At 35.0% G+C, this 21,537-nt stretch overlaps 1 protein-coding gene across 3 annotated transcripts in view; it reads left to right on the top strand.

Moving 5' to 3' along the window:
- The window catches only part of SMG1 (SMG1 nonsense mediated mRNA decay associated PI3K related kinase), a 121,759-nt gene that overhangs the window by 13,812 nt on the left and 86,410 nt on the right, over nt 1-21,537 (top strand). The window contains exons 2-4 of one of the 3 annotated variants that reach the window (XM_074200743.1): nt 15,711-15,768; nt 19,256-19,419; nt 19,496-19,666. In XM_074200743.1, coding sequence (XP_074056844.1) covers nt 15,755-15,768; nt 19,256-19,419; nt 19,496-19,666 — 349 coding nt within the window. In that variant the 5' untranslated portion in view covers nt 15,711-15,754. The remainder of the gene's footprint in view (nt 1-15,710; nt 15,769-19,255; nt 19,420-19,495; nt 19,667-21,537) is intronic. The other 2 variants (XM_074200742.1, XM_074200741.1) reach the window with 2 other exon arrangements.

The raw sequence follows: 21,537 nt of genomic DNA, 5'->3' as shown, positions 1-21,537 counted from the left end.
TTTTAGCTCTTCTGGGCCCCATTACCCAACAAAAACATCAACGGCTGCATGTAGAATTTAATATTTATGAGTACAATGTAACCCTTATTGCCAATGAGTATACTAAAAAAATTTAATAATGCCATATAAATGGACCATGAGTTGGACACACCTGCTGTAGATTTCTTCAGCATTACATCTGATCAGATTGCACAGTACTTTTTTGTTTATTGTAGTACATTGTGATAGTATTGCCAGAAATCAGATCATCACTTTTCTTGATCAATTAAAAGTACTTACTTTGGGGGCAGCTAGGTGGTTCAGTGAATAGAGAGCACCGGCCCTGGAGTCAGGAGGACCTGAGTTCAAATGCAGACCCAAACACTTAATAATTACCTAGCTGTGTGACCTTGGGCAAGCCACTTAACTCCATTGCCTTGCAAAAACAAACAAAAAAAAAGAAATGAAGTTTGTCTAGCATGACTTTATCAAGTCAGGTCAGGCAATGGTCCACTTAAATATTTATCTCTATAATTAGACTAATATAATAAAATTCTGACCAGTGTTAAGCACTGTCTACATAATTTCCTCCTACCTATTATCTTACCTTCTCTAAGTAGAGCAATATATTTTGTTTTCTTTTTCAAGTAATTTTATTGGCAATAGTTTCTTTAAAAAAAAAAGATACTTGCCAAGAAAGCTGAATTTTCTTGCAGGAAAAACTTTATTTAAAGATTACCTGTCAAAAAGATTACTTTTTATGTGAGAATAATTAAAAATATACTAGGGTAGATTTTTCCATGTTTCATTTTTGATTGTGGATTATATTTGCACTACCATATAGAATATGAAGGTAAATTTCTTTAGTTTAGCTAAGATTTATAAATTTAGTTCATAAATATAGTCTATAAATATGTTTAGTTAAGATCTATAAATTATAGACTATAGATGTGTTACTATAACTAGAATATTATGTTTTTAGTGCCAGTAATACTTAGCTAGGTTAAAGATTTTTAGTGGTTTTGTCATTTACTCAGAATACATAAAATTACTACTCAGTATCTTATTTTTATAAATTTGGCTCATTTTCCTTTATATTTGAGAAATAGACATATCAGAGAAGTTCATAAAAAATTCTTCCTTTTTTCTTGCACTTTTGACTTTAGTTTTGTTTTGTAGAAACCTTTTTTAATTTAAGTAATCAAAATGATTGATTTTACTTTCTGTGATATCTCTTGTTTGATAATGGATTTTTCCCCCCAGTCAAAGATTTGATAATTTTTTCCATGTTCCCCTAATTTATTTGTTATCTTTTATATCTTAATTGTGTGTCTGTTTTGAGCTTATCTTTTTATACAGTATAAAATGCTGGTCTATGTCTAGTTTCTGCCAAACTACATTCCAATTTTCCAACCTATTTTTGTGGAATAATGAGTTCCTTGCCCTAATAACAGGAACTTCTAGGTTTATCAGACACTAGAAAACTGTCCTCATTTGTTTCTGGATATTTTGTTGTTTAGATCTCTTTAACATTAAGAGATGATAAAACTGCATAGTATCTTTTTGTTTCTTAAAATACACTTTGATAGGAATTCCAGAAATCAGAATATCACTTTTCTTGACCACTTAAAAAATGAAATTTATTCTTAATAACCTTATAATAATAAATATTGTGAATGGTTAATGAGTTAGTTATTTATAATTGATTTCAGTAATTTTAAGCTGCCCATCTAGTGTCTCCCCCCCCCTCCAATTTTTCAGATGAGAAAACTAGGACCCAAAGTAGTAATATATCTTAAGTCAAACAGCTGGAGCCAGGATTCAGAACTCAGGCCCTCTTGTTGACAGATCTAGCACTCTTTTTTGTGTGTCTATCATAATTCCTTTTAAATTGACTTTTAGGAGGTATCTTTAATATCTCAGAAATATAACAATCTGTGGGTTGTTTGGAAAACGTTGATATATTTTTTTCTTTGTAGAAAATTTCTATGTATTAGATGATTTTTGTAGAAAGACACAAAACAGAAGCAGAAAATTCCACAGGTCCCAAATAGCATATTTTTTCCTAGTCATGGTATATATTTTTTAAAGGAGACTTTTATTTAGAATTCCTTCAGCATTTCATGCCTTCAGTAATATTTCCCCACAGCCCTGCATTTTGTGATTTTCCTGAAGGTCTAGAGGACAGTTTCTTTGGAACATTTCAGAATTTGTCCTCCTTACGCAACCTGGGAGGTCACGGAATAAGAGATTTCCTTTCAGTCTTGGCCATTTCCCAGGCTCGATGGGATGCTTCTCGAATGCTTCCAAGACCTGCTGACAAAAGGGGGTGGGAGGATGGGAGATAAGAAATTGTAATAGGAGCTGAATCAGTGTTTCTTTCAAAACTATTGAGCTTGTCTGGCTTAAAAATAGCTAAGAAAATTTTTTTATTTTTCATATGTGCCAGAAGTGACCATTTGGGTGGATGAATATATAAAGTTATGTATAAGGAAATATTTATTATTTTGAGACTTAAGGGTAATATAGTCTCCACTAAATTTTAAAAATATCAGTTACTGTTCTCAAAATTCACATAGGGGAAAAAAGGTATTAGGAATTAACCTTGCAAATACCAATTACTCTACTTATACCTTTGATCTCAGCCCTTTCTGTCTTCTGGGAATTTGTTCTTTTGATTAACTCTTTACCTTGTCCTTGTAAATTTTAGGGTCGCCTTTCCTACTTGCTCCTTCCTTGTGCTTTACAAACACATTCACTTGTCTGTTCCCCCCATTTTCCTCCAGGAAAAAATTCTAGACTTGCCTATGTTTTCTTGCCCTTAAAAACAATTGTGTTCAGGCTCCAGACTTCAGTTTTCTAGAAATATTGGAATAGCATAGCCCAGTAGAAAGAGCCCTGAGTTCTGGGATATGAGGATCTGGGTTCAAATTCTGTCTCTTGCTCCCTGTTTAACCTTAAACAAGTCACCTATCTTTCCTGGACCTCAGTTGCTTTGTATAAAATGAAAGAATTATACTAGATGATCTTTGAGAGCTGAGAGTCTTTCTCTCTCAAGATATATGATCTTGTGAAAAATACTATGGAAGCCCTTTATGTGATTGCTTATCTAATGGGTGAATTGCTAATAATAGATAAAGTTAAGTGACAAGTAAATGGGTAGCAAAGATCCAGAAGAAATGCTTTGCATTTTCACTCTTTTGGGATAAATGGAAGGCTTCTAAGAGGAGGTTGGCAGTAGGACTTGAAGGGTAGGGAGGAGTTTGTGACTTCCTCAGTTCTTATCTTTCTGGACCTCTCTGCAACATTTGACACTCTTATTCCAACATGTCTGGCCTTCAGTAAAGTACTAAATAAATGCTTGTTAGTTAATTGAACATCCTTTCTTTCTGGATATACTGTTCTCTCCTGATTTTCTTTCTACCTGGCTAACCTTTCTTCAGTGTCCTTTGTAGGACCATCACTATTGCCCCTTCACCAAAAGCCTAGGGCTTTTTCCTGAACTCTTTCTTGTCATCTGACCAATTCTCTTGGGTTCATCTCATCCATCATTTCTGTGTACATGATTCCTATTTTTTCCTGAATGCCACTCTCATATCACCAGTTGCCTTTCCCAAACTTAAATTGTCCAAAACCAAATTCACCTTTCCCCCTCAAACTTTCCTTCTTCCTAACCCTATATTTCTATCAAGGGCTCTCTACTAGTCATAGTAATCTCATAATCATTCGTTATTGGCAAATCTTGTTGATTCTGCCTTGACAATATATGAGGCACCTGTCCCTTTTTCTTCACTCACAGGACTAACCTAATTTAGACTCTCATGTAGTCTTTACCTATTTTTTTGTTTTCTCTTTTTACCTTTTCTTCCCAATTGTTCTTCCCACTTCTTTTCTCCCTTCCAGTCCATCTGCCACCCAATTATCAATTTTTGATATTCCTAAACTACAGTGCAGTGAAACCCCAAATCATTTTCAGAACTAATATCTAATCATATTTGTGAAATTGATTTTTGGAAAGGAAGGGATAATGGAAAAGTGTTACTTTTCTATTTTTTTGTTTGTTTTGTTTTTGTAAAGAGATGGGGTTAAGTGACTTACCCATGGTCACATAGCTAGGCAAATATTAAGTTCTGAGGTCAAATTTAAACTCAGGGCCTCCTGACTACAGGACTGGTGCACTATTTACTGCATCACCTAGCTTCCCAAGTATTACATTTTTTATTGGATTCATACTAAGAATCTATTAATATCTTTTTTAATTCTGACTTTCATCCATAGTTTTTAGGTTCTGGTTTTTGTGTCTTTAATAGATTTTTAGAAGAATTCCATCTATACTATTATCCAGGTCATTGTTTAAATTGTGAAGTAGGACAGGATAAGTTCAGATCCCATTGTATTTTGCTTTATAAAATTTGCTTCCAAGAGCTATATTGAAAACTTGGGTGGAAGATAGTACTCATTGATATGCTATTACTGTTTCTCAGTTATTAATTCTGAATAAAATTTTAATTTTGCCAAAAGGTCAGGATTTATAAACATAGGTAACAGTTTATCTGTTACTATTAAAAGGGGGAAGAGGAGATAGGTATAACATTTTGTTTCTTTGTGTGACATGGTTATATTCATTTTCTTTCAGTTCTAATTTAGGCTTGTCTTCTGAAGTTAGATACTCAGAATTTCTGGCTGCATTGGAGAACAAATTAAAGGTAGAACTAAATGTTCACTTTTTATATGATGAGAGTGAAAAATAGAACATAATCGTTTACTTTAGAAAAATTGATGACAGTTAACATAAGTCATTTAAACCCTGCCTCTCCATTGAAACCCCCTCTCGTGACAAAGTAGAGACAATTAAACAGAAATGTGTGACTTTTGACTATTGACAAAATCTAGTGATGTATTATGATCTCTGGGAGGAAGGAAATAAGTTTTACTATCTGTTCTTCATGACTAAATCGGTATTTTCTAGTTACTTTGTTACTTGAATACTACTTTTTTTTGCAGTTTTCCAGTTTACGTTGGAATTTACATTACTTATTCTGTATTTCATTCTGCATTTATATATTATATATATTTATTTTATATATATATCTTTCCATGTTTCTCTTTGAGTTCCTTCTATTTATTTCTTACTTTACAAGAATACTATTTTATTTCATTCATAGATCATACTTTATTTTCCAACCATTTCCAAGTTTCTTGTAATCACCTAAAAAAAATATTCTGAATATTTTATTTCTTTCTTTGATCTACCTGGGGTATATTGTATACTTCATAAGGATTTCTGGGTCAGAGAAGATGGACAGGCTAGTCACTTTTCTTACATAATTCCAAATTGATATATAGAATGATTGAGCTACTTCACAGCCCCTCCAATGGTGCAACAATGTGCCTATCTTTCTAGAATTTTTCCACCATAAATCGAAGTATTCTTTTTTTGTCACCTTTTCCATTTGAATGATATGAGATAATAATCTAACAATTATTGAGAAAACTTTTGAGATGTATTCCATGTGGGCAAAGGGTTAGTTGGAACATATTTTTGTGTGGTCATTTATAGTTTGTCATCTCTAACAGTTGCTTCTACTTTTCTGTCCTTTCACACAATTCCTACAGTTGGGCTTCCAACCTTTATTCACTCACAGAAATTGCTCTTTCCCATATTACCAATAATCTCTTAATTGCCAAATCCAGTGATTTTTCTCAGTCCTCATTCTTGATCTCTCTGCATCCTTTGGCACAATTGATCCCTCTCTTTTTCTTGGTATTCTCTTCTCTCTAGACCTTTGGGACACCACTCTCTCGGTTCTCCCACTTTATCAGACCGTTCCTTCTTGATCTCCTTTGCTGGATCCTCATCCAGATCATTGTCTTCTTAACGAATTGATCCGCTGGATTCTGTCTTGGGTCCTTTTTTTTTTCCCCTCAATACTACTTCACTTGATCATCTTATCAGCTCCCTTGGATTTAATTACCATGCTTTCAATTTCTCAAATCCCCCCCCCAACATTTCAGCTAACCTCCAGCCTCACATTTCCAACTGTCTTTTAGACATTTAGAATTGCATGTCCATTAGAAATCTTAAACTTAATATGTCTAAAACTAAACAGATTGTTTCTTCTTCTCTTTTGCTGTAGAGGGCAGCACCATCCTCCCAATCCCTCAACTAGATGTTATATACTCTACTTTTCACTATCTCTCACCCCCTATTTGCCAAGGTCTGTCAGTTCAACTTGGCAACATCTCTTGAAAATACCCCCTTTTCTCACCACTTTACTGTTGTAGACAACTTTCAACTCACACATGGACTACTGCAATAGCCTGCTTTGTGAGTCTGCTTGCCTCTAGTCTCTCTCCACTGTGGTCCTTCTGCCATTCAATCACCAAGTGGTTTTCCTAAAGCTCAGGTCTGACCATGTCACTCTCCTATTCAATAACCTCCCTACCCCTTCCAGAATCAAACCCCAAAATCTTCTGGTGTTCAGAGCCCATCATAAACTGTACCACCATTCCCCCTCCAGTCTTCTTACATCTTATTCATTGCCACTTAAACAAATGACACTGGCTTTTTTACTCTTTGCTAAATAAGATGCTCCATCTTTCCAAATGCTCCTGGCATTTTCTTTGGCTTTCCCACATGACTGAAATGTTCTCTTCTGCTTCCCGACTTCTTCAAGTTCCAACCAAAAACTCATCTTCTAATGCTTTCCCTCTTTTAATTATTTCCTAATTAACCTGTGAATAACTTGTTCATATCTGTGTGTGTGTATGTGTATGTGTATACACACACCCACCATATACTCCCATGTATAAAACATACCCTTTTCTGAAAAATTTGGGGTCTAAAAACTGGGAGCGTCTTATCCATTTGTTGCAGATTTTTTTTTTTTTTTTACTTTTTGCAAGGCAATGGGGTTAAGTGATTTGCCCAAGGCCACACAGCTAGTTAATTATTAAGTGTCTGAGGCTGGATTTGAACTCAGGTAATCCCAACTCCAGGGCTGGTGTTCTATCCACTGTGCCACCCTAGCCGCCCCTGTTGCAGATTTTTTTACTTGAATTTCCTGTTTTTTTCTGACTTGCTGTCTTTGCACTCATTGTTTCACATTTGTTACCAGTATATTAGGTTACATTTTGTCATGTTCTGCCCAAAAATTTTCATACAGTGCTGAATTCAAGTTCAGAGTGATCCAGTTTGCTAACATGAATGGAAATCATGCTGCTGAACATTGGTTTGGTCCTCCTCCAACTGAGAAAACAATCTGAGACTGGCTATGGCAAAAGGCCATAAGAGGCAAGTCAGCAAAAATGGTGTGAGGTGTGAGTTAGAGAAGGAATTGAAGAGATGGATTGAAAAGCAAAGGGCCATTGGAATTCCTGTGTCCACAAAGTAGGAGGCAAGAAGAACTGCTGATGAAAAAGAAGTGACTGATTTCAAAGGAGGAGACAACTGGTGCTTCAAGTTTATGAAATAAAATGGACTGAGCATGTGTTCCATTCACCACACTTGCCCAGGAAGTGTTTGTGGTCAACCAGAGATCAGAGCACAGGCAGGAGAGCAGTCAGGGCCTCTGCTAAAATAGTGATTCATCATCAAACATAGATGAGAATAAGTTAATGGATGGGAGTTTTGACAGTGATTAGAGTTATATGAATTTAATGATAAATAAAACTTGAGTTCAATAAATTTATGCAATACATTTTTTAGGTTTTTTATTTTTGTTTTTTGGCAGGGCAAATGGGGTTAAATGGCTTGCCCAAGGCCACACAGGTAATTATTAAGTGTCTGAGGCCAGATTTGAACTCAGGTACTCTTGACTCCAGTGCCTGTACTCTATTCACTGCGCCACCTAGCTGCCCCTTGTAATACATTTTTTAAATTTAATATTCTCATTTTGTACAAATAATGTTTTTTATACATTAATGAAATATTCTTGTTTAAGAGTAAACAAAATATCCCCTCTCCCAATAAAATATAGACTTGCTTGAGCGATAAAGTAAAGGGGAGAGAGAAAAAAATAAAATAATAGTAATAATTGTAGGTATGGCCAGGTGGCACAGTGGATGGAGCACAAGCCCTGGAACCAGGAGCATGCGAGCCCATATCCGTCCCTGTACACCCAATAATCACCCAGCTGTGTGACATACAAGCCACCTCAACCCCACTGCCCTGCAAAAAAACAAAAAAAAAGGGAAAAAAAGACCCCAAATAAAATAAAATATTAATAATAGTAGGGACAGTTGGGTGGTGGACAGAGCACTGGCCCTTGAGCCCAGAGAACCTGGGTCCAAATCCAGCCTCAGACACCCAATGGTCACCCTGCTATGCAGCCCCAGGCTGGCCACCCAGCCCCATTTACCCTGCATCCCCTTCAAAAATAATAATAATAATAATAAACAACTCTGTTGTGGGTGGATCACATTCTTTATGATAAGTCCATCATAAAAGTTACTTGCATATTTTTCCACTGTTGCCATTGCTGATCGCAACTTCTTCCTTTGGTATTTCTCCATTACCATGTACTATATTTTCTCTCTCCTTTCACTCTGACTCTGCCTAGGGTAGCTGAGTGGCACAGCAGACAGATCCCTAGTCCTGGGGCCAAGAAGCCCTGAGCCCCCATACCACCCCTTAGGCCCAGCATCTGCCTGGCTCTATGGTCCCGGACAGGCCATCCAATCCCAGCCCCTTGCAAGAAGTAAAAAAAGGAAATGCGTTATATCTGACCACTCTCCCCCCCATAGTCCATCCTCTCCTCCATCATTCACATCCCCACCCCTTCCCCTTGTCCCCCTTTTCTTCTTACTCTCTAGATATCTATACTCCATTGAGTATGGTGTTTTTCCTTTCCTAGCCACCTCTGATGAGAGTGAAGATTCCCTCGTTCCCCCTTGCCTCCCCTCCTTCTATATCATTGCAACTCATTGTAATAAAGAAAAAAATCTTATTATATGAAATATCTTAGCCTATTCCTCCTCTCCTTTTTCTTTCTCCCATTACATTTCCCTTTTTATCTATTGAGTCCATTTTTACACCACATTTTATCTTCGAATTCAGTTTTCTCCTGTGCTTCATCTATAAAATCTCCTTCTGCTGCTCTGTTAATTGAGAATGTTCATATGAGTATTATCAGTGTAATTTTTCTATACAGGAATACATGCAGTTCATCATCTTTAAGTCATTTATATTGTCCCCTTCTCCTCCAATCTCTATGCTTCACCCGAGTCCTGTATTTGAAGATCAGATCTTCTGTTCATCTCTGGCCATTCTAATAGGAACATTTGAAATCCCCCTGGTTCATTGAAAGTCCATCTTTTTCCCCTGGAAGAGGACATTCAGTTTTGCTGGGTAGTTGATTCTTGGTTGCATTCTAAGCTCTTTTGCCTTGCAGTATATTATATTCCAAGCCCTAAGAGCTTTTAATGTAGTTGCTGCTAAGTCCTGTGAGATCCTGATTGCAGCTCCATGAATTGTGTGTCCTTCTGGCTGCTTGTAATATTTTCTCTTTGACTTTGACAGTTCTGGAACTGGGCTATGATATTCCTGGGGGTTGGTTTTTTAGGATCTCTTTCTTGGGGAGATCGGTGGATTCTCTCCATTTCTATTTTGCCCTCTGCTTCTAGGATATCAGGGCAATTTTCCTGTAGTAATTCTTTGAAAATGATGTCAAGGCTCTTTTCCTGATCATGACTTTCAGGTATTCCAGTAATTTTTAGATTATCTTTCCTAAATCTGTTTTCCGTATCAGTTGTTTTTTTTCAATGAGATGTTTCACATTTTCTTCTAATTTTTCATTCTTTTGGTTTTGAAGTATTGAGTCCTGATTTCTCATAAATTCAGCAATCTCCCTGAGTTCTATTCTTTGTCTGAAGGATTTGTTTTCCTCAGAGAGCTTTCTTATCTCTTTTTCCATCTGGCCAATTCTGCTTTTTAAAGCATTCTTCTCCTCACTAACTTTTTGACCTAAGCTGATTTTCAGCATGCTGTTTTCTTCAGCATTTTTTTTGGATTTCCTTGACTAAGCTGCTGACTTCATTTTCATGTTTTTCCTGCATCTCTCCCCCTTTCTTTTCCCATTTTTTCTTTTAACTCCCTCATTTGATTTTCAAAGTCTTTTTTGAGCTCTGTCATAGCCTGAGCCCAATTTCTATTTTTCTTGGAGTCTTTAGATGCAAGAGCTTGGGCTTCCTCATCTTCAGATTGAGTATATTGATCCTTCTTGGTATCATAGATAATGTATTTCTCAGTGGTGTTCCTCTTTTTTCTCTGCTTGCTCATTTTCCCAGCCTGGGCCTGTTTTTGGGGTGCTTCCTGAGCTTTTGGGATACTCCCACAAGGATCTCAGTGTGTGAGGCTCTGTCTTCCTCCTGTTCTGTGAATGACCATATGTGCCCTCCTCTGCCACAGGGCTGAGGTGGAAGGGGCCCCTGTTGTCCTTTGGGGGGGGCCTAGACTGGGATCAGGGTCTGAATGTGGTCAGAACCCCAGAGTCCTGTTCCAGAGGCAGAGGACAGAGCTCTGCAGTCTCTCTCTCTTCACTCCCCTCCCTAGGTTCAGTGGGCTCATGCCCTGGGGGCTCCTGCTTACTGGCTCTGCCTGCTTCTCTTCCTGGATGGTGGCCATGCTACTGCTTGCTGTGTGCCCTGAGGGTTGGGCTTCACGTGCTTGCTCTGGCAGAGGTCCCCTGCTGTTCCCCCAATTTGTGCCCAGTGCTCCCCAGGGTGTAGCTCTGGAAACTCCCCCCCTCCTACTGTGAGCCGAGGCTCCCAGCGCCCTGGGGCTGCCTCCCAGAGGCTGAAGTTCTTTTGCTCTGGCAGGCCCCCTCCAATCCCGGGGAGCAGAGCCTTTCTGCTCTTTTCCGGGTTACCTTGAGTAGGAGAACTGCCTCACTGGGTCCCTCTGTGGGTTCTGTCTGTCGAAAATTTAATTAGAGTCCTTAGTTTAGAAGTTTTTTTTGTTTGTTTCTTTTTTTTTAGGTTTTTGCAAGGCAAACAGTTAAGTGACTTGCCCAAGGCCACACAGCTAGGTAATTATTTTAGTGTCTGATCCAGGATTTGAACTCAGGTACTCCTGACTCCAGGGCTGGTGCTTTATCCACTGTGCCACCTAGCCACCCCAGTTTATAAGTTTTGTGAGAGAGCGCCTAAGAGGATCCTCTCTTGTCACTATCTTGGCTCCCTAACCTTAATACATAAACAATTTTGGATCCCCAAGTTAAGGTGTGTCTTATGCAAGGGGAAATATGGTATTTATTTGCTTGCTTGTTTGTTGTCTCCCCCATTAGATTTTGAGCTCTTGTAGGGCAGGAACTCTCTTTTTTATAACTTTTTGTATTCCCAGTGTTTAGCATAGTACCGGGTACATGGTAGGTGTGCTTAATAAATGTTTATTGATTGTTTAAATTTCTTTTAAAAACTTTCCCCATACTTTTTGAAAAATAGTTCTTGGGTAATATATTAGTGTTGATTCCAACAAACTTTTATTGACATTGTTTGCACATATTATCTTTTAATTTTGTTGTTTTTCATTTTGTTTATGCAGAAACTCTTGAATTTTATATAGTAAAAATAATTTCCTTTTAATATCTTAATTATTCACCTATTTTGACTTTACATAAGTTATTGACACTAAAGGAAATTAAGAATTAATGTATATTTTGTGTAATAGTAAATATTTAGTATAATATTTTGTCATCTGTATTTTAATTTCCTTCCCTTTATTCAAAAGAATAAGTGCAAAATTATCCAATGAGTTACATAGTGAAAGCTGAATCTAAGATACGAAATCTAATATTTTGGCTATTACATTTTTAGGTTTTAATTAAGATTCACATCGATTTAGTTTACAACTTATGCACTAGTCAGTTTTTCTTGCACATTCATGTCTCAGCTGTCAATCAGTCAGTTAGCATTAAGCTGCTACTAGATGGTGCCCTATTGTGTTAGTGAAGGAGATACAAAGAGAATACTGGATGTTATGGGAGGTTACAAAAGTTAAACAAGCTCTCTTTCCTCAGGAGCCTCAGACCTAATGCCAGAGGTACTAACACATGATAAAACACTGAACAATACTAGACAGTCTATAAACTGGTAAATTGTGTTGAACAAAAATGTGAGTGTTTGGGTATTCAGAGAAGTTGGGATCTTATTGATATCCTTAATGATCAAAAAAGCAAATGCAATATTTTTATTTTGGTGGAGAGACTTGTATTTTTACTTTCAATAAACAAGCATTTATTTTCTCTCTTCTCCCTTAAAAGTAACCACAAGTCTTGTCCTTAGATTTTAGTACTGTAATATCTTACATATCTTTCTTACTACTCATATGACCAACCTCATAATTCATATCCTCATCATGATCATCTGTACCATTGCTGCAGGTTCCTATTTGGACTCTTAGCTTCTAGTGTCTTCTCTCTCCAATCTACCCTTCACACAGCTTCCAAAAGATGTTTCCTAAAGGACAAGCCTGCTCATATCATTCTCTCACTCAAGTACTTTCACTGGGTTCCTAAGTAAAAACTCATGTACCTTGTTATTTAAAACCTTTTATAATCTGTTTTTAGTCTGTCCCTCTGTCTATCTCTTTCTTTTTCCTTCTTCCCTCTATCCTTCCCTTTTCATTGGGACTGACCTTGCTTTAGGATTATACAAAAGATATCTAAGAAGGGACCATTCCTTAGCTATCCCCAGTAATCTCCAACTCATTGAGCCAATTTTAAAAATGCAGAAAAAGTTTCCAACCTCTTAATTCCTACAAAGTCTGATAAAATAAATTCACATTATAAGCCTTGTCCAAAAAATAAGTTTGTTTTTAAATGCATTTTAGTTTCACCTCCCTCTCTTAATGAAGTTTCTTTGTTCTAACTTGTGATATTTCACTGTGTTGTTTAGAGACCTAGTTTTTCAGTTATTTTTCTCTATAATATTGTTGTATAAATTTTTTCTCCTATTTATACTCACTTTGTTGTCAGTTCCTAATGATTCCAGTTTTCTCTGAAATTTGCTATCTCAATTTCTTTATGCACAAAAATAATTCATTATAGTAAAAAATTCATTACAGTCATATAGTACAGTTTGGTTAATTGTTGCCCATAGGACACCCCCCCTTTGTTTCCAATTTTTGACTTCCATGAAAAGAACTGCTATAAATTTTATTTGATGTGTGTGTGTGTATATACGTGTGTGTGCATATGTATGTTATGTATGCTTTTCCTTCTTTCCTGGATTTCTTTGGGGTCCAGGCCTAGTAATAATCCTGTAATTGGGTCAGAGGATATGAACTCTTGTTCGGTAATTTACTGGACTTGGTTATACATTGGGTTGCTTTAAATGGGGCATATCTACCAGAAATAGAGAAATGGTAGTTCTCTTATACTGTTACCCCTTCAGATTTTATTTTGAATATTGTTTTTAGTTCTGGATTCCACAATTTAATAAGGATATTGATAAATTAGAGAGTGTCCAGAGTAGGGCTCTCATGAAGGTGAAAGACCTTGAGTTCATGTTCTTTGAGGATTGGTTGAAGGAACTGGGCACGTTTAACAGGGCAGTCCCCTGGAGGAGTGATTAGACTTGTTCTTTTTGGCCTTAAAGAACTGAACCAGGACTTATGAGTAGAAATTGCAGAGGCAAAATTACACTTCATGCCAAGGACAAATTTCCTAATGATTTCTCCCAAAATGGGATGGGTCACTTTGAAAGGTACTCAATTCCCCAGAGGCAAGATGACCATTTTCGTGATGGACATTCCTTTTATGTGTAATTTAGTATAGACAGTCACTGAGATTTGGTTCCAGTTCTCAGAATTTGTATTTGTATGGCTACTTCCGTGGAGGAGATGAGACTCAGAAAAAAAGGTAGTAGGTACCTTCAGGCATTAACCCCTTATTGCAAATGTAGAAATGATTCTGAGTAGTTAAGGGACTTTCCAAGGACATACAACTAGTTTTCAGAGATGGATTAATCACATTCTTACTTCTGCTTCTCAGATTCCTTGATTTCTTTGCAAAGCTCAAGTTTCCACATGAAGCCTTTCTGTTCCCTCCAGCTCCTAGTACCTCCCACCTCTTCTCTTCCTCCAGCCCTCCTATTGCATCTGGTTCTTTATACAACTTCAAATAAGTATTTGTTTAATTGACTTTGACCAGAGTTCTTGATTGTGCAACCAGAAGTCTGGGTCATTTATATTTAATTTTTGCCATTTTTCAACCCACTAAGTTGTTTTATAAATTGATAGATCTGGAGAACCTATTGTCATTACAGGGGTGTGAAGAAAGGAATAAAGAAAAGCTTTTTTATCACATTGGGCAGTAGTATTTAATTATTCATTCTAATAATAATAGCTGACATTTATGTAATATACTTAAGGTTTACAAAAGTGCTTTATGAACATGTACATAAATCTCCCTTTCCCCTTGTGAGATAGCTACTTTTATTATCCCTGTCTTATTAATGGGGGAAAATAAGAATACATTAAATGATTTGCCTCTGAGGATCATATATAATTTGTAAGTGGTAAAGTTGGGATTTGATCTCAGATCTTCCTGACTATTTAAGTCCTGCATTCTATCTATTATAATCATGTATAATTCTTTGAACAAGTTTTTTGAAGTTCCTATTTGCCAAGCACTGAGGGGGTGGGGGTCGGGAGGATATTAAAAGTTCCCTATTATACCATGCTGCCTTTCTTTTAATATCTTTAGGATCACAGGACAGTCTAAGTTTCTATTTGAGCTCTCATCATTTTGGAGTTTGAGTTTTGTTAAACTCTTGAATTTAGTTATTTTTTCACTGACTAAATAAATAGTTAATTTACATCAGAAACCCTTTTCTGTTATTAAGTATTCTGAAGATTTCTTTTTTAAATAGATCATTTAAGTTCTTAATTTATAAACTAATAGCTATATTCCAGTAAGAATTCTGTGTAAAGAAAATTTTATTTCACAGTAGATATCCATTTAAGAAATATGTTCCCATGGGAGGAAATCTCTCCTTAAGACTAAATTGAAAGTTTCCATTGAGCTAATACTAACCTTATGTCCCATTGGCAGTATTAAGTATTTTGGGAATGCTGCTGAGCTCTTTTAGGACTTTAAATCTTTGATCTCTAGTTCTTTCTCTTTTTCATTCTATATAGAATTTTAAAGAATTTCTTCTCTGGGAAATCTTCTGTTTTTCCACTTATTACTTCTAGAAATTTAGCTCAGTTTATTTCATCTTGCATTTATTAAGTTCCTATATCAAATAAAGGTCAGTGCTTGATGCTGGGATATACGTTAAGAGAAACAAAGAACATTTCCTCATGGAATTTACATATTACTCTTTTCTTTTGTCCTTTAAGACATTTATAATAATTTAATAGCTAATGTATATAATAGCACTATTATTAGATATTGCTTAAAGCATCCTTGGGTATAAGGTTTTAGGTTATCAAAAATTAATCAACCTTACCTCTTGTCATTTGTGCATTCTTTCTAAAATGACGTATAAAGTACTTTCATTTAATGTATGTTATAGTTGGCATTTATGTTTTCTTAATTTTTATATAATCAGGTTTTTTGTGTTTTCTGTTGTTTCTGCTTCATAGCATATATTAGCCCCCACAGGTTTAATATTAATCCAAAGTCATTTAACCCCAAACCTTATTTGCTGCATATGTGCATTAATTTTTTGAGCGACAAATGTTTTAACCCACTATCTTCACTAATATTGTAACTACTGTCTTACAGATTGACTTGATGCAAAACATCACAAAGGCTCCATATTTTACAGTATGCGATTTTTGAGGTATGAGATTTAGAAACTTACCTCTCATTGTGGCATGTACATCAGGCTTTAATTTCAGTTTGGTTTTTTAGGGGGACACTACCTTTCTAACTCCCCTCCATACTGTTTTTAAAGTAATTAAAAGGCCTGGAGTATTTCTGGATCCCTGTTAGACTCCATGGTCTCTACCAATTGACTGCTTTTCCCAATGAAATGAGAGATGTTCATTCTAGCAGAATTTAGCTTTTTCTGTCATTTGAATTCTCATAGCACTTCGAGTTCATTCTATTTAGCCCTGGTGATCTCCTTATTATTATTACCTGATTATTTTCTTTTGAATTTCTCTTTGGGGAAGCTCTTCTTGATAACATAGTATATCCAATTAAAAAAAAATTTTAAGGGCAGTTTAGTTAAAGAAATTCTTAAGAGTTTTGTATGAATGTTAGCTCCATTTTCAGATCACCATTTTGTTCTCTTTGGTAGACTAGAGTATACTAATAATTCAAATCCTGGTCTTTCGTCCCATAGGCAGTGTGTTTGAATGTTTGTCTTTCTGAAGTCCCTTATTCTGAAATTCTCAGTGTTCATTACCTATGAAATTGTTAAGCTTGTATTTCTTAAGTACTAAGAACTTGTAGTAAAATCATTTTTTTGTTTTCTTTTGGTCTTTATAACTGACAGATAATCCAAAATGCCTATCAGAAACAGGGTTAAAGTGAGCAAAAATTAAAAATGGGTGAAAAAAATTGTTGCATGAATATTAATTTATGTGTACATATACAAATGTATGTATTCATAATTTCATTGTTTTGAGTTGATTCTATAGTTTCTATATTTCTCCTTTGTTAATATATTTCTATAGTATGAGAAACATTTCAGCATATCTATTATACATAATTATAAAGTTATAGATTTAGAAAGGATTTTTTTTTTTAGGTTTTTTGCAAGGCAAATGGGGTTAAGTGGCTTGCCCAAGGCCACACAGCTAGGTAATTATTAAGTGTCTGAGACTGGATTTGAACCCAGGTACTCCAGACTCCGAGGCCTATGCTTTATCCACTAAGCCACCTAGCCACCCCAAGGATTTTTTTTTTAGGTTTTTTTGCAAGACAAATGGGGTTAAGTGGCTTGCTGGAGGCCACACAGCTAGGTGTCTGAGGCTGGATTTGAACTCAGGTACTCCTGACTCCAGGGCTGGTGCTCTGTCCACTGAGCCACCTAGTCGCCCCAGAAAGGATTTTTTAAATTTAATATTCATTCATTCATTCATTCATTCATTCATTCAGATGATGGGGTTAAGTGACTTCCCCAAGGTCACACATCTAGGGAATTATTAAGTGTCTGAGGGCAGATTTGAACTCAGATCCTCCTGACTCCAGGGCCAGTGCTCTACCCACTGAGTTACCTAGCTGTCCCTTAGGAAGGATTTTAAAAGCTATTTGCTCCAAACTACTGAATTCATAGATGAATATACTGAAAAAGGCCAAAGGTGGCTAACTTGCCCAAGTTCATTTGTGGTTACTAGTCATGCCAAGACTGAACTAGAACATAGTGTCAATACTCCTAGCCTGGTGCTCTTTCCACTATTCCTTCTTGTAAATAAAAATATATACTTACAAAAGTAATTATAAACACCAGGAAAAGAAGTTGCCTTGAGGGCACTTATTCAACAAGTATTTTATTAGCTGAGTTATATAATTTTATAATTTTATAATTATTCAGAAAGAATGTTGGTAGAACAGTTTATTATAGTGAGTACTATTTCAAATAAAATGTGTTATTTTCAGTCATACTGTAAGTTTTTAATGGTAAGTTTTTCAATGCCCTCATGTTCTATTTAGTGACATAAGAGAAGTGTTGTAATGACATAACAGAAGTATTTAAATTACCATTGGATTATGACATATTTAGCAAGTAACCTCACAGTGTCAATTGTTACAAGTTAGGTAAAAGCAGTTTCTTAACCCTTATTTTTCTGCGACAATTTGGAGGTATTATGATTTATATTTGAAGCTTATTGACAATTCTAATATCTGAAGGAGGGAGAAAAAAAGTGTGTCTAGTGTACAATTTTGTTTATATCTTGGTATAGAATAGGGTTAATGAGTTTTAGATTATTGGACTTGATAGATGTGAGAGTTTTTAGTCCTAATTACATTCAGCCAGTTTAAGGTTTGATTGAACCTGTTGGCAGATTGCCTATATAATATGGTTAACATTTCATGTATTAATCATGTGAGTAAAGTTATAGCCTTTTAGGAACAAAGTGAAATATAGTGATAGAATTTGTCCAGTTTTCAGGTTTAATATTTTCCCCCCTTCTTGAAAGGAAGTTAAAATGAATAACATGCAAAAGTATCTATAGATCCCCTCATCCTCACCTCAAGGCTGAGAAATAGGTAGAAGTAGGATTTTCTTCCCTCTAAATAACAAACATAGTCAAAATGATTTGGAAAAAAAAGGTATTTTAATAGTAGCTAGTATAAATAAAATCAGATTTTCCGATTTATATCTTCAGAAAAAAACTTTTGAGGTTCTTGGTGTTTATGTTATATTTGTGTATGTATATATATGTATACATATCCTGCTTTATGTTCTTAAATTATTTTTCTCCCATTAATTGACTTCTATTTAAGCTGTTTTAATTACAGTTGTATACTAGGGTCTATGTCAAATTCACTTCTAAAAAGGTTTTTAATAAGGTTAAGAATATTTAAAAAATTGACTTGACTCAAAGGAAGCAATTATAATTTAGTTTTTTCTTCACTAAAACCTTTTAAAAATTTTTTCATTGTCTATTGATATATTTTTGTTTGAAGACTTTTGTAATGAATCCTTGAGTATATTTATATATATATATATTATATATACATACACACACACACACACACACACACACACACACACTATAGAATTTTACACTTTTGCTTTGTGAACTCCTTTTCCCAAGGACTAATGTTCTGCACATTCTCCTTTTTTTAATATTATATGACCTTTCAGTTTAACTCTTATGTAATTGATGTGTCAAATGAGTCCAGTAACTTGGAAATACCTTTCCCTGAAGGTATTATATAGTTCTTTAGAAATTTATTTTAATTTCACCTTCCTCTTCTGGCTTCTTTGTTGCTAGTGTTTCTAAGTTTATACCTTGGAAGATTTAAAAAAATTTCTTTGTTTTTTGTTTGTTTTTCCCAATATTTTCTGGGAAAAATAATAACTCATTCCTTCTAGCAGAAGACAGGTGAAAAGACTTTTGGGAATCATTCAGATTTCCAGTGTTTTTTTAAAGTAGACAGTACAATAATCTCTGATAGCTCAAATGAGTGACATTTTGATTAAGAGCTAAACTTTGAGTGCCTTCTACTAATAAAACAGCATTTAGAGGTATCAAATCTGAACTTGGAGATCTTAACCTTAAACCTATTTAATTATTAAGTTTGGCTGGTTATTACATTACAAGATTTAATTGTTTACATGTGTGTTGTGTATGTTTGTTTTTTCTTAACAGAACTGATAGTGCATCAGCCGACCCAGATAATTTAAAATACTCTTCATCCAGAGATCGGGGCAGTTCTGCCTCGTATGGACTACAACCTTCAAATTCAGCTGTGGTGTCTCGTCAAAGGCACGATGATATCAGAGTCCATACTGACATACAGAATGACGAAAAAGGTATATACATTTCTTAATTATGGTTAAAAAGGATTATCTTGAGTTCATGTTGAATTACTTGATAAAATAAACTCAGAATCATTGTTTATAGGTGGCTACAGTGTCAATGGAGGATCTGGGGAAAATACTTATGGTCGGAAGTCGTTGGGGCAAGAGCTGAGAGTTAACAATGTGACCAATCCTGATTTCACCAGTATTCAGCATGGAAATCGTGCTTTAGCCACAAAAGACATGAGGAAATCACAGGGTAAGAGTCCTGAACACTTAGAATGGCATGCAGAATTATTTTCCTTTTCTTCTTAGTTTCTGATAAATCATTTAGCCAAAGAGAAAAAAACATAAAATTTTTTCTTCTATATATTAGTATGTAACTACCAAAGAAAATTTTCTGCCTTTAGAATAGTTCTTGAATATTATTTGAGAGAGTAAGTACCTCTAAAATTATTTCAAAAAAATTTTTTAAGAAATGTGAATCTGTTTTTAAAATAATCTTTTGGATATTATAAAATAAACCCAGTTTTGTTGAAAAAACCCCGATAACTTCATGAAGGAAAACTGTCCTCAAGAAGTTTTTATATATTTATGAATATATGGTTTAACAGATGTATAAAGAAAAAAATTAAAACTTGTATAAGTTTTGAAGTAATACATAATTGATGAAATGGAAAACAAAATGTAGCTGAACTAAGATATAATTGGGTAACATTTATTGAAACAAAAATTCAGTAGAATGTAGATGATGTTAACATACTTTTTTAAGTCAGTATGCAGCTGCAGGGATCTAAAGATAACGTTTAATGGGCAGTTTCTGTTTAATTTGATAGCACTGGTGTGGACCAGTACTTCTTGCTCTGAATCTCTGGGAGGGGATCTAGAGTTACTGGAAGGGAGAATATAAATCCAATGAACAAAGCATTCATTGCCAATTCTATCACTATTTAATTTAATAGAATGGAATGTTGATGTATCATTTCTTAAAAACTCATTTTAAAAGCACCTAGCTGTTTATGGGCCATACAATCATTACAACTTATATATGATTATTTGATATAGTTATAAAGTACTAGATTATTTTCTTATTTTGTTGTTCATGAATGTAAATTTATTGCATTGAACTTCAAATATTAAAATAAGTCAAGCTTTCATTGATTTGATAAAATTTCTGATCTCTGAAATCTGAAGCAGCCATTTTTTTAATGGATACTATGTTCATTTTTTTAAGAAATATTTTATTTATTTTGAGTTTTACAATTTTACCCCATTCTTGCTTCCTTCCCCCCACCCCCCACAGAAGGTAATCTGTTAGTCTTTACATTGTTTCCATGTTATACATTGATCTAAGTTGAATGTGATGAGAGAGAAATCATATCCTTAAGGAAGAAAAATTAAGTATAAGAGATAGAAAAATTACATAGTAAAATAACAGGTCCCCCCCCCCCCCCAAATTGAAGATAATAGTCTTTGCTCTTTGTTCAAACTCTACAATTCTTTCTCTGGATACACAGATGGTGTTCTCCATCGTAGACAGCCCAAAATTGTCCCTGATGCACTGATGGAATCAGCCATTTTCTTAAATGACTCAGTATGATAGGAGTTTTCCAAGGACTGAATAAATTATGTTGTGTGTCTGTTACTATGTGTTATGTAGATGTTATTTTTGACTAATAAAAAACAAATTTCATTTTAAGTAAGTTTTACTGAAGTTTATGATTTTTGTCAGATATTTTCTTAATCTACCTGTAAAGTGATGACATGGTATTTTTTGATTAAAAAGAAATCCTCCTATTAATAAAGGTCAAAAGTCATTTGTGAAATTAGTGAATTCTTCTGTCAAGAGATGAAGAAATTACTTAGAACTGGAATAGTATAGGAGTCATGAAGGAAGGCAAAATTTGAGTTGGACTTTGAAGGAAAGTTGGATTTGTATAGGTGGAGAGAAATAAGGTCATTCAAGGTAGTATGACTAACGTCTTCGAGTTGGGAATTTTAATTACCAGCAGCAGTAGCGCTCTTATTTATGTATTACTCTAAAAGTAAAGTATTTTATCTGTTTTCTTGTCAGATCTTTTTGACAAGCCTACTAGGTAGGTACAATAGCTATTACCATTTTGTATAATA

Source organism: Macrotis lagotis, chromosome X, assembly GCF_037893015.1.
Source record: "Macrotis lagotis isolate mMagLag1 chromosome X, bilby.v1.9.chrom.fasta, whole genome shotgun sequence".
NCBI lineage: Eukaryota > Metazoa > Chordata > Mammalia > Peramelemorphia > Peramelidae > Macrotis > Macrotis lagotis.
This window is presented reverse-complemented; position numbering and strand designations above follow the sequence as displayed.